The 13,759-nt window shown below is 38.3% G+C and overlaps 2 protein-coding genes across 2 annotated transcripts; one reads left to right on the plus strand and one right to left on the minus strand.

Moving 5' to 3' along the window:
• Positions 1-661: 661 nt before the first annotated feature.
• On the minus strand, positions 662-2,702 carry LOC118412734 (transmembrane protein 218-like). The gene is made up of 3 exons (XM_035815765.1): positions 2,447-2,702; positions 1,996-2,104; positions 662-1,471 (listed from the first exon to the last, which is right to left on the minus strand). Exons 1-3 carry the CDS (start codon positions 2,552-2,554, stop codon positions 1,344-1,346), a joined length of 345 nt encoding a protein of 114 aa, XP_035671658.1. The 5' UTR covers positions 2,555-2,702; the 3' UTR covers positions 662-1,343.
• Positions 2,703-3,579: 877 nt separating this feature from the next.
• On the plus strand, positions 3,580-13,083 carry LOC118412732 (protein limb expression 1 homolog). Its single transcript, XM_035815761.1, has 6 exons — positions 3,580-4,001; positions 9,277-9,440; positions 9,875-10,015; positions 10,798-10,893; positions 11,188-11,265; positions 11,637-13,083. Exons 1-6 carry the CDS (start codon positions 3,755-3,757, stop codon positions 11,877-11,879), a joined length of 969 nt encoding a protein of 322 aa, XP_035671654.1. The 5' UTR covers positions 3,580-3,754; the 3' UTR covers positions 11,880-13,083.
• Positions 13,084-13,759: the final 676 nt, after the last annotated feature.

Genomic DNA, 13,759 nt, shown 5'->3' on the forward strand with positions numbered 1-13,759 from the left:
TCAGGATTTGAATGAGTAAGCAATGTTACAGAAGCTATAGAAAATAAACATGTACTCACATAGACTTAGATACCTCCGTCAGTGCATTCTCAGATGGTACAGACCGTGGTTTTGAGCTCTTTCATCTCTCAAAAACGTTGCATTTGTCTGGACGCAACAAACAGTCAACGGACAAATTGATGTTGTCTAACAAGACTGGCAACAAGTCAGGGGTCATAGTTTGTTTTCAAATACGCCCTGCACCATAATTGGTCGTCTGTGCAAAATTTGAAGGAAAAACCCTGAGGGTACACACGACCCGATTGTCTGAAGGGCAAGAAAAAGCATGAACCTTTTCCCAATGTTTTAGTTTATGTCAACAAATTTCAATATTATGTCTTTCTCTTAAGAATGAAAGGCAGTAAAACATGTTGTATAAAAGCTGAAAGTCATGGTTTTTCAAATGTCAGTCATTTTACTGTTGCTATGGCAACTACCAGTACCCCTGTAGGGATGCAGGTGGTCGTTTTGCACAGTTCATTGTACTTCTGTTAATTATCTTGTCACATGCTAGAATACACTGTCGAAATTGAACTTTCACCCTCTATCCTGTTTCGAAATTACACAACTTGTTACTATAAAAGACTCTAAATGTATTTTTAAAAAGTGTATACGGCAAGTCTTTCAGATGCAATGCTAGTTTTAATAGGATATACCTGTTATCAAAAGTAACATACAATTACTCTGAAGTCCATTATATTTTGCACACAGCTTTGTTAACACAAAAATCACATGTAAAAAGTAAAAACTGTAATTTTACACATTTTTTCGTTATTTTAGAAAATAACTAAATACGTCAACATTTTCAGAAATACTTCATATACATTATGTACAAATCAATACAAACTGCACTGTCCGGAGCTGTCACTGGCCCCTCCCAGCAAGAGGCTGACAGATATTGGAAGGGCTGCTATAAGTGCAATTTAGTCAGGCTATACAAATTCTATATAGACAATTCTTACATTTTCCATTTCAAAGTTTCATAACATTATATTCATGTCTAAAAAAACTTGTCCCACAAAACACTACAAGAACATGTATTGCTAAACATTCTTGTATATACAGTATGGTATCTGACTAAACTTTGACCTTTGACTGTTATAACACATCACATAGCAAAACGTTGGCTACAACCATGGTTGCCATCTAAAAACTCCTATCTTATGCTGTTATCATAAGTATCAAAACATTCATTCAACTCTCTGAACAACAAATTTCGAGGTACATTTACTTGTGTGTGAACAGTTGGGGTATACTTTGAAAGTACATACAGAACAAATAAGTGCTTTAGTTTTTCAGCACTGTTATCTAGTCCTGATAGGCTTGGCATAGATGGGCTCCACGTAATCAAAGACAACAAGAAATGCCAGGGACAGGAGAGTGAAGATGACCATGAATGATAACAGCACTGTTCTTGGAATCACCATGTCATCTGTAAAACATGAGGACAAACATAACTTCATTGCAAGTAAACTTAATTGCACAACAATAGCATAAGATACAATGCATGACAGGTTTTATAATACTTAACAACAATAGATTTTCTAATGTGTTCAAGGAAACTAAACTACATGCAGTGTACAAGAGACTGTAATATTTGGATGAGGCTATATCATAAACTTGTCTGAAACTTGTTGATCAATAGGCGAGGTAAAAATCATTCCTGCAACTCCAAGAACACACTGTAACTACAAAATAATCTACATGAAGCAGTGTATAACTATAAGTGATGTGATACAGAAACGTTGCATTCACTGAAAAAAAAACAAAGGATTGTAAAAATGAGACGTTACAATACTTACTAATATCATGCAGGAAACCACCAATGATTAAGTAAGCTGGTTACCAGACTGGTATAAGCCAGGATACGGATTTTCTCTGCTAATAACATCATAGAAGCCAAAGAAACCTACATGCTGGCCCATGGAAGTCTGGTGCCCAGGTTTTAGATCTTACCTGTTATGACTGTTACTTGTTGGTCTGCTGCAGTTTCAGGCTGGCGCGGCAGGGCGACCAGAATTACTGTTGTAATTACAGCAAGTGCAACAACAGCAACTGCCACATTCTGAAAAGGACGAGAATGATGCAAAGTTACAAAAAATATACCTTAACTCAATTTTAACACACAATTTAGAATGCAAATAGAAATTTCTTAAGAGTGTATCAACAGCACTAACGGCTGCAAAGTTTCGAATTTACACATTACATGTTACCCACAAAGTTAACAGACTCAAAATAATAAAATTCTGTGTTTCAAAGTTTCAAACAAAAACATGCCTGCAGTTCCAAGAAAATCTGCTAGGGAGCCCAAATCAATACATATTTCCAAGCCCATTACTTACTGGTGTTGCTGAATGTTTGGATTAATGGATGTATGGCGAAAATAGCTTGACTGACAACAATCTACCTTAAGAGCTCCACCAGCCTTTGTAAAGGCAATGCACAGGAACAGAGCCAGCACAATGATCACAGCTAGCAGGAAGAGTCCAGTTCCAACACCGAGTACCCTTGCCATTGTTACCGTGAGATTCGAGGAGGCAAAAGGAGACACAATCCCAGGTTTGGTGCTCAGCTGTAGTCCGTATTAGTTGGTACTAGTGCAAACTAGTGGTTGCTTGTTTTGTCTATAATCAAATGGTTTGTGTTTTCTGAAAAGGCAAGTCTGTATGTTAGCAAAAAAAGGTACAACTATTCACGGCGTCATACAATGTAATTGATGTTGAATTTGCAGGGATGCACATAACTTTAGCATTATACGAGCTCTCCTGAATATATGCCTTCCTAAATTTACTTTGAAGTATTGTCGGCATCTTCCATACAGGCCTCAAGTCAATTTCATCACCCATCTTTTGGACTACAGACCAAGACATGCAACAGGGCAACAATCAAAACAATGCGCAAGGAGGTTAAATTGATAAAACTGCCTTAATCAAAAGAAACACCTCAGATAATTTCTAGTCCCTTGGAGTTTAAAACGGTTAATGCTACTTGCTTTGCATACAGTATACCAAATGTCATAGTATTGCAGCATTGAAAATGATTGAAAAACAGGAGATTTGACAAACAAATATCTTTGTGTGTGTGAATGAAATATGAACTGAATTTCCTGCCATCTCATCAGAAAATAACAATCTTCCAAACAAAATCCCTTCACGTACACTGAATCAAGCTTCAAAGTACACCTCTAGAATAAGTCCCTGCAACGATTACGGCGATCAAAGGCCTTTCCTTTTGCAAACTCCCAAGTTCAAACCTAGCCCCCCTCCCCACCTCACTCTGTGTTTCTGTTTCCACCTCAGGCATCTCACCTGCCACCATCCCGACTCCTCACCGCTTGGCCGGCTCACTCCGCATCAAAAACATAACTCCCTTTAGAAACAATTTTTCACCACAAAATTGCCTATTTCTCCCCCAATAAACCTGAAGTTTAAATTATGACTACAATGAAATCATTTTAGGTGAAAAACTGTGCGAAAAATATTGAATATTTTGTGTTTTGTACGACAGTGCGGATGAATACAAAGTTGGCCTCTGACCTCTCAGTCGGGTTTGTCAACTTTTCTGCATTATCGGGTTACATGTTTGGTCTGGGGATTCGGGGCCGGAAGAAGTCGGCGACTTTTCTTCTTCAAAATCACCAAATTCTGGTGATTTGAAGACAGTTCGTCGTTCAGAATATTTAGAGGAGGTTCTAAGGGAGTTGTAGAAGTCGTGTATGGCGTATCAAGGCAAGGGGATGCCTGGCCACGTCCACAACTACCGTCCCGTGCAAGGAGCGAGTATCGGGCAGCCCTCCACTCAAGTGCCGAGGACTGTGCCGGGTCCGCCGCCTAGAACAGTCCCGGGACAACAGCCGCGATCTCACCCCACACAAGCAGATGTCCGAACGAAATCTGTACTGAAAGAAGCCGTCGATGCGGTGGTAAACAGCTTTGCAAAACACACGCACGGCTATGGAAGAGGTGGGTGGTTTTCTCTCTCTCTGTGTGTGTGTGTGTGTGGTAGGTTTGGGGAGGGGGGCAGGTAACTACTGAAAACACCAGTTGTTTTTTTGCACGAACATGCTATCTCGTTTCACAACGGATCGTTATGTTTGCTCTCTTGTCCATTTGGTAAGGATTATCACAAACACTCCAGTTCCTTTAGAAAGTTTGAAGGAGTTTCCTTCACGAGAAAAGGTGTCGTTTGACAAAAATCCATCAAAGTTGTGAGATTGTACATAAATAATTATGTTTGTAAATAAGTAACAAGATAATTTGTGAAAAAATAATTTGTAATTTTTATATGTCCTTACCCCATCACTAACACATATTAAACTGCAAAATTAAAGGGAAAATGTTCACATGGCTTACAGCTACCTGTATGCTTTATTCATTCCCGAATTTACATATCTAAAGGTATTTTTCTTCCCCCTCATTGACTTCGAGTGTGGCCGCTTTGATTGATCTGCATACCAGAGCCTGCTCTGTTATTACCAATGGTTTCTATTGTCCATCTGTTGTCTGTTGTTCCTGTCAATCAAGTTCATAAAGGTTAATTGTTCTGGGTAATTAAGATGAGTAACGAGTGCATCCAGAAATTGAAAATGTTCTGTATACCTTGCATGACCCGAAAGTAACATTGTACAAATTTTGTTGAGGAACAAAATGACTTATCAAGGTAATAGACTAGAGTACTTGAACAATGCATGCACAAAGTGGCAAGAATTTACATGTTTTAACATCATTCCAGTCACTGAGTGGCAAATGTTAACTTTAGAAACTAGGTTTCACCAGCAATTTCTAACTACAACTGTTTTCCGTGATAGCTGCCTTGTTGAGATTATAGATGTTACCTGCATTTTTCTCACATAGGAACCTACCATAGTACATGTACAAACCCTTATTGTTCAAAGGAAAGGAAGCGACAAGCATCCTCTTAGCTCTTGGGGGCTGAAACTGTATCCAATCCCTGATGTTATGTATGATTGTCTGTGTTCAGTCATGTAGAGAGATCTCCATCTTGTTTTGGATGTTGTAGAGAAATGGTACTGATAATTTGAACCAACCTTGTTACAAGCAAGATAAAGATAAACCTATGCAGAAATGATAGAGACATTTTTGTTGGCAGAAATTGGTACAATAATTTTTTTTGTGGTCCATTTCTCTACTCAAAATCTGGATTGCCTTTAATTACTATTACTGTACTAGTAGTAGTAACCTGAAAGGATTGTTAAAAATGACACTGAAACCTTGCTTCTTAGACCCTGTTCACATGAAAAAATTGCAAGTGAGTTAAACAAGGAATCCGATTGAAATTTTCTATCGGATTAAAAAAAATGTGTTCACATGAGTTTTATACAATCGGATTAAACTCAAATTTGCGACCGCGACCACACAATCGGATTAAACTCTTTACCGCGGCACGCGTCGTGTTTCCAACAACCACCGCGGGCACGCGTAGCATTTCCAAAATGTTGCCAGACTACCTCATAATTTTGAAGGATGTAGCGACATCGATATTGATTATAACTTGAGAAATCGGCCGGCTTTGGTCAGATTTTGACGCGTCGATGGTCCGCAACACACACTGACGAAAGTGGCGGCCTCTGGGTCATACGGGGTCATTGGGATAGTCTATTAGACTGGGGGTGGAAATGTTACGCGCGGTGTGATTATACTCTACATTTAACTATATAAAATATATCTGTTGCAGAAGTTGCATAAATAAGGCAAACTGCTACCAAAACATTTGACTTCATCACGTATTTATCTGAAATAAAAGTCTGTTTCGTTTAAAAAAACCTGCTCCCCCATGCTTGCATGCAGTGAAGTGACCCAAGCTCGAAATTTCTGTTTAGACACGCTTCCGACTGTTTTTCTCGTAGAATATTTGCTTTTTTAGTGGTGTTGGGACATTGGCTCCAACAACAGGAGAGAAACGAAACCATACAATGTACATGTTATTTTCATGGGCAATATTGCCAAAATTAACCAGTTGGTCTTCTGCCACACTGCCGATTTTTGGAAAGAACCGGTGCACATGTTCCGGCGAATCTTGCGGCGTCCGGTTGTTAACCATAGCGGTAAGATGATTTTGCAAGCAAACTTGCCCATAAACTTCTTTTCTAATCCGTGTATCATACTTTGTTTGCCATGTTGTAGGTATGGTTGTATATCTAATGTCCACTGTACCCGTATGTATGACGTAAAAACCATGAAACAAGCCCGAATCCAATCCAATTGTGTTCACATGGCCGATTTCGGTCAATCGGATTGCGCGCCAATCGGATTGCGCGCGCTGAATCCACCTCCCGAGGTGGATTGCAATCCTATCCAATCCAATCCAAAATGGGCAATCCAATCGGATTAGTTCTGTTCACATGGCTTTGGATTGGTCATTTTAATCGGATTCCTCGTTTAACTCACTTGCTTTTTTCCCATGTGAACGGGGTCTTAAAGTAACAGGACAAAAATAGTAGATCCGGGTTTTAAGAATTAAGGGTTCAGGCTGAGGGTACTTAAACTTGATGAAAAGTCACGGAAATCAGACAGCAGGCATGCCTTTATCTGAGGAAGTCCTGTCAGCATACCTGATTAGTTTGCACCCATGGGTGTCCATGTGTTTTTCTTCAAGATTTGGCTGGTCTATCAAATACTAGAGTAATTGTAGCAAAAAAGTGTTCTGGTACACTAGTACTTTGTATAAATGACGTCAAGATGAACTCTTTTGCTTCAAATGTCACTAACTTAACAAGACTTGACTACCTACATGTACAGGTAACCTGGTTGCAATACAATTAGTGAATTACAAGTAAAGCAAAGTAATGTCAGACAGCAACACCTTGTAACCTATAATTAAGGACCACTGTTACTTCTTTTCTCATGAATCACTGTGACGTGGACAGGTAATGTCCAGGTGCACCCTGAAAATCAGGCAAATCCTCATTGTTCGCCCTCAGCCTCCACTAATCTTGTCCACATCTTTGCAAGTACAGGTATAGTACAGTTATCTGGGGCCCCTAATTCTGCAAACTGTATTCACAACACGGAAACCCCTTTGATGCCTTTGTGGAACACTGTGACAGCTGGAAAAAAGAGAGTGTTTATTTTTGTGTAAATTTTAGTGGGTGAAACAGTCCCCTGCAAAGCAGGTCTCAAGTTTCTCCTTTTGCATTTTAACAAAGATTTGTGTATTGTAAGGTAATGCATGGCAGCTTGGATGAGCAACTCAATTATTTCAGTCTGTTTGAGTCTGTCAACCTGAGTCTTCACAGGTGTAGGTCTAGTTTATGGGCTAAGAGCTTACAATTATTGTCAGTGATACAATGAAAGGGTATGGTCAATTTATTTTGTTTCATCACGTTGAATAGGACAAACAGTATGACCCAAAATAGTTGAAAGAAAATCTACCCATATTTATCTGTACTAGGATTGTTCTGTACATACATAATCATAACTTTACAAGTGGTACCGTAGCTAAACAAATACAAACCAACCCTAAGCATAGCCTCCCTCATGGAGATGATTACTGTAGTCATTACAGTCAAACTCCTTTAACCCTCAAACCACCGTACCTTTTTTGTGACGTAGATTACCGTATGGGGTCAAAACTGACCCCATAACGTTTTGTACAAATACAGTTTTTTTGGTGACTCTTTTTGTGATTTGTATATATGTATAGCTTCATTAATCTATGTGAGACAGTTTGACATGATTAGGTGAGAATAATTCTAGCTCATTATCATAAATTATGCAAAAGATCATGAGGACCACATTTTGCACTAACGTTATTCAGACAGGGTAAGGTTTTTTTCATGCCCGCACGAACTTCAAAGTCACATAGCCCCTGAATAGCATATGCTAGGGCCACCAAAGTTGGTACCTTTTGAGAAAATGTTGATAGCAAGCAATTTAAGTGAATAAAAAAAAATCATCATTTTTCATGTTGCCATGGCAACGGAATTCTGACAGGCATATCTATTACGCAGTTTTCTAATTTTGGCTTAAACATTCAAGTTTTAAGGTTTTCTTGGCAAACCACACTTGTTCATGACATCTTATAAAATTCAACGTAAATTTCATGATTCAATATTCATAATTTAGGCTAATTAGATGACATCATCAGTCAAAGTCCAAGATGGCGGACAATTTAAGCTAAATGACGTCATGGCGTCGTCATATAACATGATAATGACACAAAAATTGTTACCATAAATTCGTTGCACAAGTACATCATTCTCTGTAAATTTCGTGATCATACGATAAGTAGTTTAGGCCTGGGTCTCAAAAGTTTGTTTAAAAAAATGCTGGGGTCAGTTTTGACCCCACTGGCCCATACATAAACATTCTATGATAACTTAATTAACAATGAGCCAATCTCGGTAAAAACGTATGAGAAGCTAGAAGACATATATACAAACAAACTCATGGAAGAAATTTTGTTTTCAACCAGAAATGTCATAATGGCACACATTAATATACGTCTGGGGTCAGTTTTGACCCCATACGGTGGTTTGAGGGTTAAGGAATTCCTCCTGTTCTCTCGCTGTGGGAGACTTAACAGCTGTGGGGAATTGCCACATTCTTGCACGCAGGAGTTCAATGTACAGCTTCAAGTGTCAACTTCAAAGGAGAATGTAAATATGAACAGGTAGATTTATTGCTCTTAAAATAACAATACCCCAACATGGTTAAATACTTTGTTTACAGAAGAATAACTCTGTGCTGACTTGTTTCTTAGTCAAATGCTTGCTGTCTCAGAAAGAACATTTATTCTCACTAGGTATACAGTGTCCGTGTGTGAAAAGGAACTCTTGATAAACAGCATTCTCTTTTAGTTTTACATTGATGAAGGTTAGATGTTCGGGTAATTAGAAACTCAACACAAATAGTTTTGTAAACACTCGAAACAGTCAAAGGTTTCGTGCCTATGTTTGAATGCCTGTATTACTATGCAACGCTTATGGGCAGACTCCATTTTATATTATGGCTTTACACAATGGGAACGTATTCACCATTGTCAAATTAAAACATCAAATCTTGATAAACAGACCAACTAGATACAATGTGCATCCATTCAATAATCTTTGATGTGCTTTCTTATGTATTCGCATAACTGGAATATCTATACCATGTATATGTGAAAGCTATTTGATCTAAAAAAGTATGTACAAACTATTATATAACTATCCTACTTCAACTGTTTTAAATGTATACAATATAGATTTTGAATGTTTTTTATTCTGATTTCTTGTAGTGAATGTGGTGGAAGCTCTGCAGGAGTTCTGGCAGATGAAGTCCTCACGAGGAGCAGACTTTAAGAACGGCGCACTTGTTGTTTACGAGTCCCAACCTTCGGCCAGTCCACCGTACGTCTGCTATGTTACACTACCGGGAGGCAGCTGCTTCGGAAGTTTTCAGGTAGGGTAGTAACAACTGTTTATTTCTTGTTTTGTATATTTGCTCTCCAGTAATGTTTGCAACACTTTTTGATGTAAATTATGCATAATATCATGTCCCAAATGTCACGTCATTGTCACATAATTTAAATGTAAGAAATTGTTCTTTGTTTATGGCAGTTCTTTTGGACTCTGAAAATGGTTATCATTAGAATTCTTCAATGTATACTAGTATGTAGCATTGTAATTTAGTAATCGAACAAAAACATTTCTTCACTTGTGTTGTAAACTTTAACTCAAAGTGTGTTTGGTGCACATTCTAAAACTAATAACATTGTCAGTCATGTCTCTCTCATCTTTGTTTGTCAGGTCATCAGTCTCTTCACAAATAATTGTCTTCCAAATTGAATATACACGAGCAGCAGAGATATGACAATGTGCATGTGTCCTCCCCAGAAATGTCCCACCAAAGCTGAAGCCAGGAGAAGTGCAGCCAAGATTGCCCTGATGAACTCTGTCTTCAACGAGCACCCGTCCCGCAAAATCACAGACGAGTTTGTGGAGAAGGCTATTGGTGATGCCACAAAGTCTTTTAAGGTAAGAAGTGAGGACTGAAAATGATACATGGCGGTGGTCCATTCTCAAATGATTTGGGCAAGATAACAACAATAATGTGTGTACATTGTACCTTCTGTTAGTAGTCTATCTTGTCACAAAGAGCTGTTCCAAATGTAGGAAGCCTTTACTTGACAGTAGTAATTTCTTGTTGACATTATGATAGCATGATGTATACTCTTACCAGACAGAGTTTGAAACTGTCAGAATGGTTATGTTGCCAGATAGCATGCTATCAACAACTTACATTGCCTATATTGGGATTTGCTAGCTATAGGATGCAATGTAGCTGGCAGATAATTTGTATAAAAGCAGCTTGGTTCAGTCTCTTTTCATGTTTCACTTAATCTGCCTTGAAGGCTACTGCAAAATCTTTTGTATGGGAGCTTTCTGCTTCAGAGTGAGTTTACCATTCAAACTCCTCTGGTAGGACTTATGAAAATGTCAAGTGTGAAATTTGATCATTGTTTGCCTGCACGCACAAGCCAGCATTGTTGTGTCCATTGGGGAAAAGGGTAACTTATAGTTATACTTGCCAAAGTTGATCATCATTGATATCACCTTTTGAAAAAAATTTTCGAATGATGGTATACAATGTAGCTGTAGGACAGATTTACTACAATGTCATCAGTCACCCCTTATATTTTATACATGGTGACAGATATGTTATTTTTATGTAAGAAAAATAACAACAGCTTATAGTCCTTGATTCTTTTTGAAGCTGTGCATGTATATTGAATGGCTGTTTGTATGTTTTGTAATAGGGTGCTGCTGGTGAGATAGACAACCCCAACACTGGTATTGGTGCCTTCAGGTTCATGTTAGAGTCCAACAAGACCAAGAGTATGTTGGAGTTCCAGGTAAGGCTGGGTTCTTGTAGTCTTTCATTGGGACAAATATGTGAAAGTAGGATTTATGCTATTCTAAAGGTATACACAGTTACATGTATTTTATCTATATTATAGTTTGTATAAGAAAAATAATTGTTTTTGAATTTCTACTAATACTATAGTCTGTCAATGAATTTGTTGGGAACCTTTCAGCATTGCAGAAATGTGCTCAGGCAAGGAGCGTTTAACAAGGAAACAACTATGCATCCAACCATGCAGTATTGGTGATGTTTAAACCTTCTGCATGGTGTTTTGTTACTACAGGAGTTAATGACAGTATTCCAACTGCTGCACTGGAATGGCAGTCTGAGGGCCATGAGAGAGAGATCGTGTACACGTCAGGTCAGAAAACAATTAATCTCCATCTTATAGATACTGACAAAATCAGCACTTAGTTCATAAGTTGAAGGGAACATCTGCAAGCAAACATTTCCTGTCTTGAGTACAACATGTTTCCTTTTGCCCTATAGTTGTCCAATATTGTCGAAGTATTGTAAATCTTTAAACTTTTTGCAGCAGTTTTATTTTCAGTTTTGAAATCCTCTCTACCACATATTTGTCACACTTAATACATGTCTCTTCTGTATGGCCACTGTACTTCAGAATTGTTTCAACCTTGAATCTAAAACAGTGAAAACCTCCTCCTACTATGAGTATGAGTGGTATTTGGAAATAGAGAAGACACTAACTGCAGCTTGTCGCATGACCAACAGGAGGTGCTTGCGCACTACTCCAACCGTACCCTGGATGACGACATGAGGAGTCAGATGGCGCTGGACTGGATTTCCCGCGAGCAGGAGACCCCCAGCGTCATCTCGCGGGAGCTCGCCATGGCAGAGCAGGAACTGGAAAGTTGCCGTGCGGCGGGGAGGGAACTCCGCTTTCCGAAGGAGAAGAAAGACATCCTGATGCTGGCCTGTAGTCAGCTGGAACCTATGACTGCTTCTATGTGTTAGGATTATGCAAATACATTCACTCTTTTATACTTCTCTAGAGTATTTTTTCCACAAGTAAACATATCTAAAACGTAAAAGATGAGAACAGGACAAAATGATATATTGTAGTTCATTTCTGTTTCTCTTTTTTATGCCTCTTTCTCTTTCTTAATGTTCCAGATTTAGATGCTTTGAAACTAGTCTCTACCATGTTCCAGCAATCTAAATCCACTTCTTTTTTTATTTGTGTCCTGATATTTCCTCTTAGCACTTGCAGAAACATATACTTTGCCTTTGTTATGGTTGAGTGGTGATTGGCCAGAAACCATGAGTAACCATGAAAATGTACATTTTGTGCTGCCTTTGTAACTTTCTTGATCACCCTGTTTCCTGATGTAAATATCACTTCTCAGATATGTATTCTTTGATGACATTTAAGAGCACTTGTATAAAGTATATAACATTAGACCATAGATTGATTTTATGGATTATGGCTTTGTAACATGTTTCAGCAGATAATGCTTCAAAATAGGAACTAGAAAGTACGGATTGCACATATCAATGCCAATAACAGTAAAAATTTGTAATGAAGATATTTTGGCTTCCTAGTTAAAATGATACATGTAGGTGCGTGAATGAAAGCTACAATGTAACTTGTATTTTGTTTCGTGAGCCAATTACGCTTGGTGCACTATTTGAAAGAAAAGAATTTGTAAGCTTCTCTAATGCACAGAAATATAGGAATATAGTAGTTCGCTGAAATCACCGAATGCAAGACATAGAGAAATTGAGAAATTTAGAATATGTCAAACTAGTGTATTCGGGTAGTTTTATAGAAACAGTGTTACATAGTACTTGGGCTTGTTTGCCTTGCCATGCAAGCTTATATCTTGGTGCCTTTATACCCTTTGGAATCAAAGAATCCTAGAGAGAATACAGAAAGCTTTAAAGAGAGCAATAGGGCATTGTATGTGTATTAAGAAGAGTGGCAAAAGATAAAGAAATATGCTGTCTGTTGCTTTTAATTTTTGGTACTATTTAATAGAAGTAAACATTTGGAGTGGACTAGGGTACATTTCGAGCATTCCGTATGGCACGGAACGATATAATGATGATGATATTCCGTATACATGAGCAAATTTGTAGATCTCATATTTTGACTGTGAAGGTGACAAACCTTTCCTTCTGTGTTGATGTAAATAAAAGCGGCTTAGTAGCAATGACATTGACAGTTGTCTTGTCTCTAGCAATTCTGTAGAGTTTAGCATTCTTGGGTTTAAAGATGAAATCTGGATCATGAACACCATAGTACGGTAAATTGAAGTGACCAATTACACTTCATAAATAAAATGAGGACCACACTTGACGTTGAACAAGTGTCCGTGGTACTAGTATACAACCCTCTGTGTAGTAATGGTGGTGTTTGCAGGGAGGCTACGATGTTTGAGATACTACATGCCAAATGTCAAACCAATCCATCCAAAGGATCTTGATTTGTGGCTAAGCCAAACGTAAAATTAAGGTTGGTATTTTCAAATAGGCTAACCATGATATCATTGGAAAGGTCTCTTGGTAGGAAGTTGTAAGCTGAAATCCATTTTCAGATCGCGTGCATTGTTGGCGAGATATAAGTGTTTAAAGTTTAACCCCGGATAAGCCACATGTAACCCCATTCAATATTGTTTTGAAAGCGATTGAATGAAAAATTTACAAGCTAGGATGGCCTTAAGTTACAAATACCATGTGCTTTACAACCCCTCCTGAATTTACCGTTAAGCGTTACCTTTTCTCCTGAATTAACTGCACCTCCTGAATTCACTGTTAAGCGTTACCAAACCAGCTACGATTACTAGTGAATTAAATTAGCTGGGCCTCACAAATAACGAGAGTGCAGAGTGTTT

The sequence above is a fragment of the Branchiostoma floridae genome, chromosome 3 (assembly GCF_000003815.2).
Source record: "Branchiostoma floridae strain S238N-H82 chromosome 3, Bfl_VNyyK, whole genome shotgun sequence".
Classification (NCBI taxonomy): Eukaryota; Metazoa; Chordata; class Leptocardii; order Amphioxiformes; family Branchiostomatidae; genus Branchiostoma; species Branchiostoma floridae.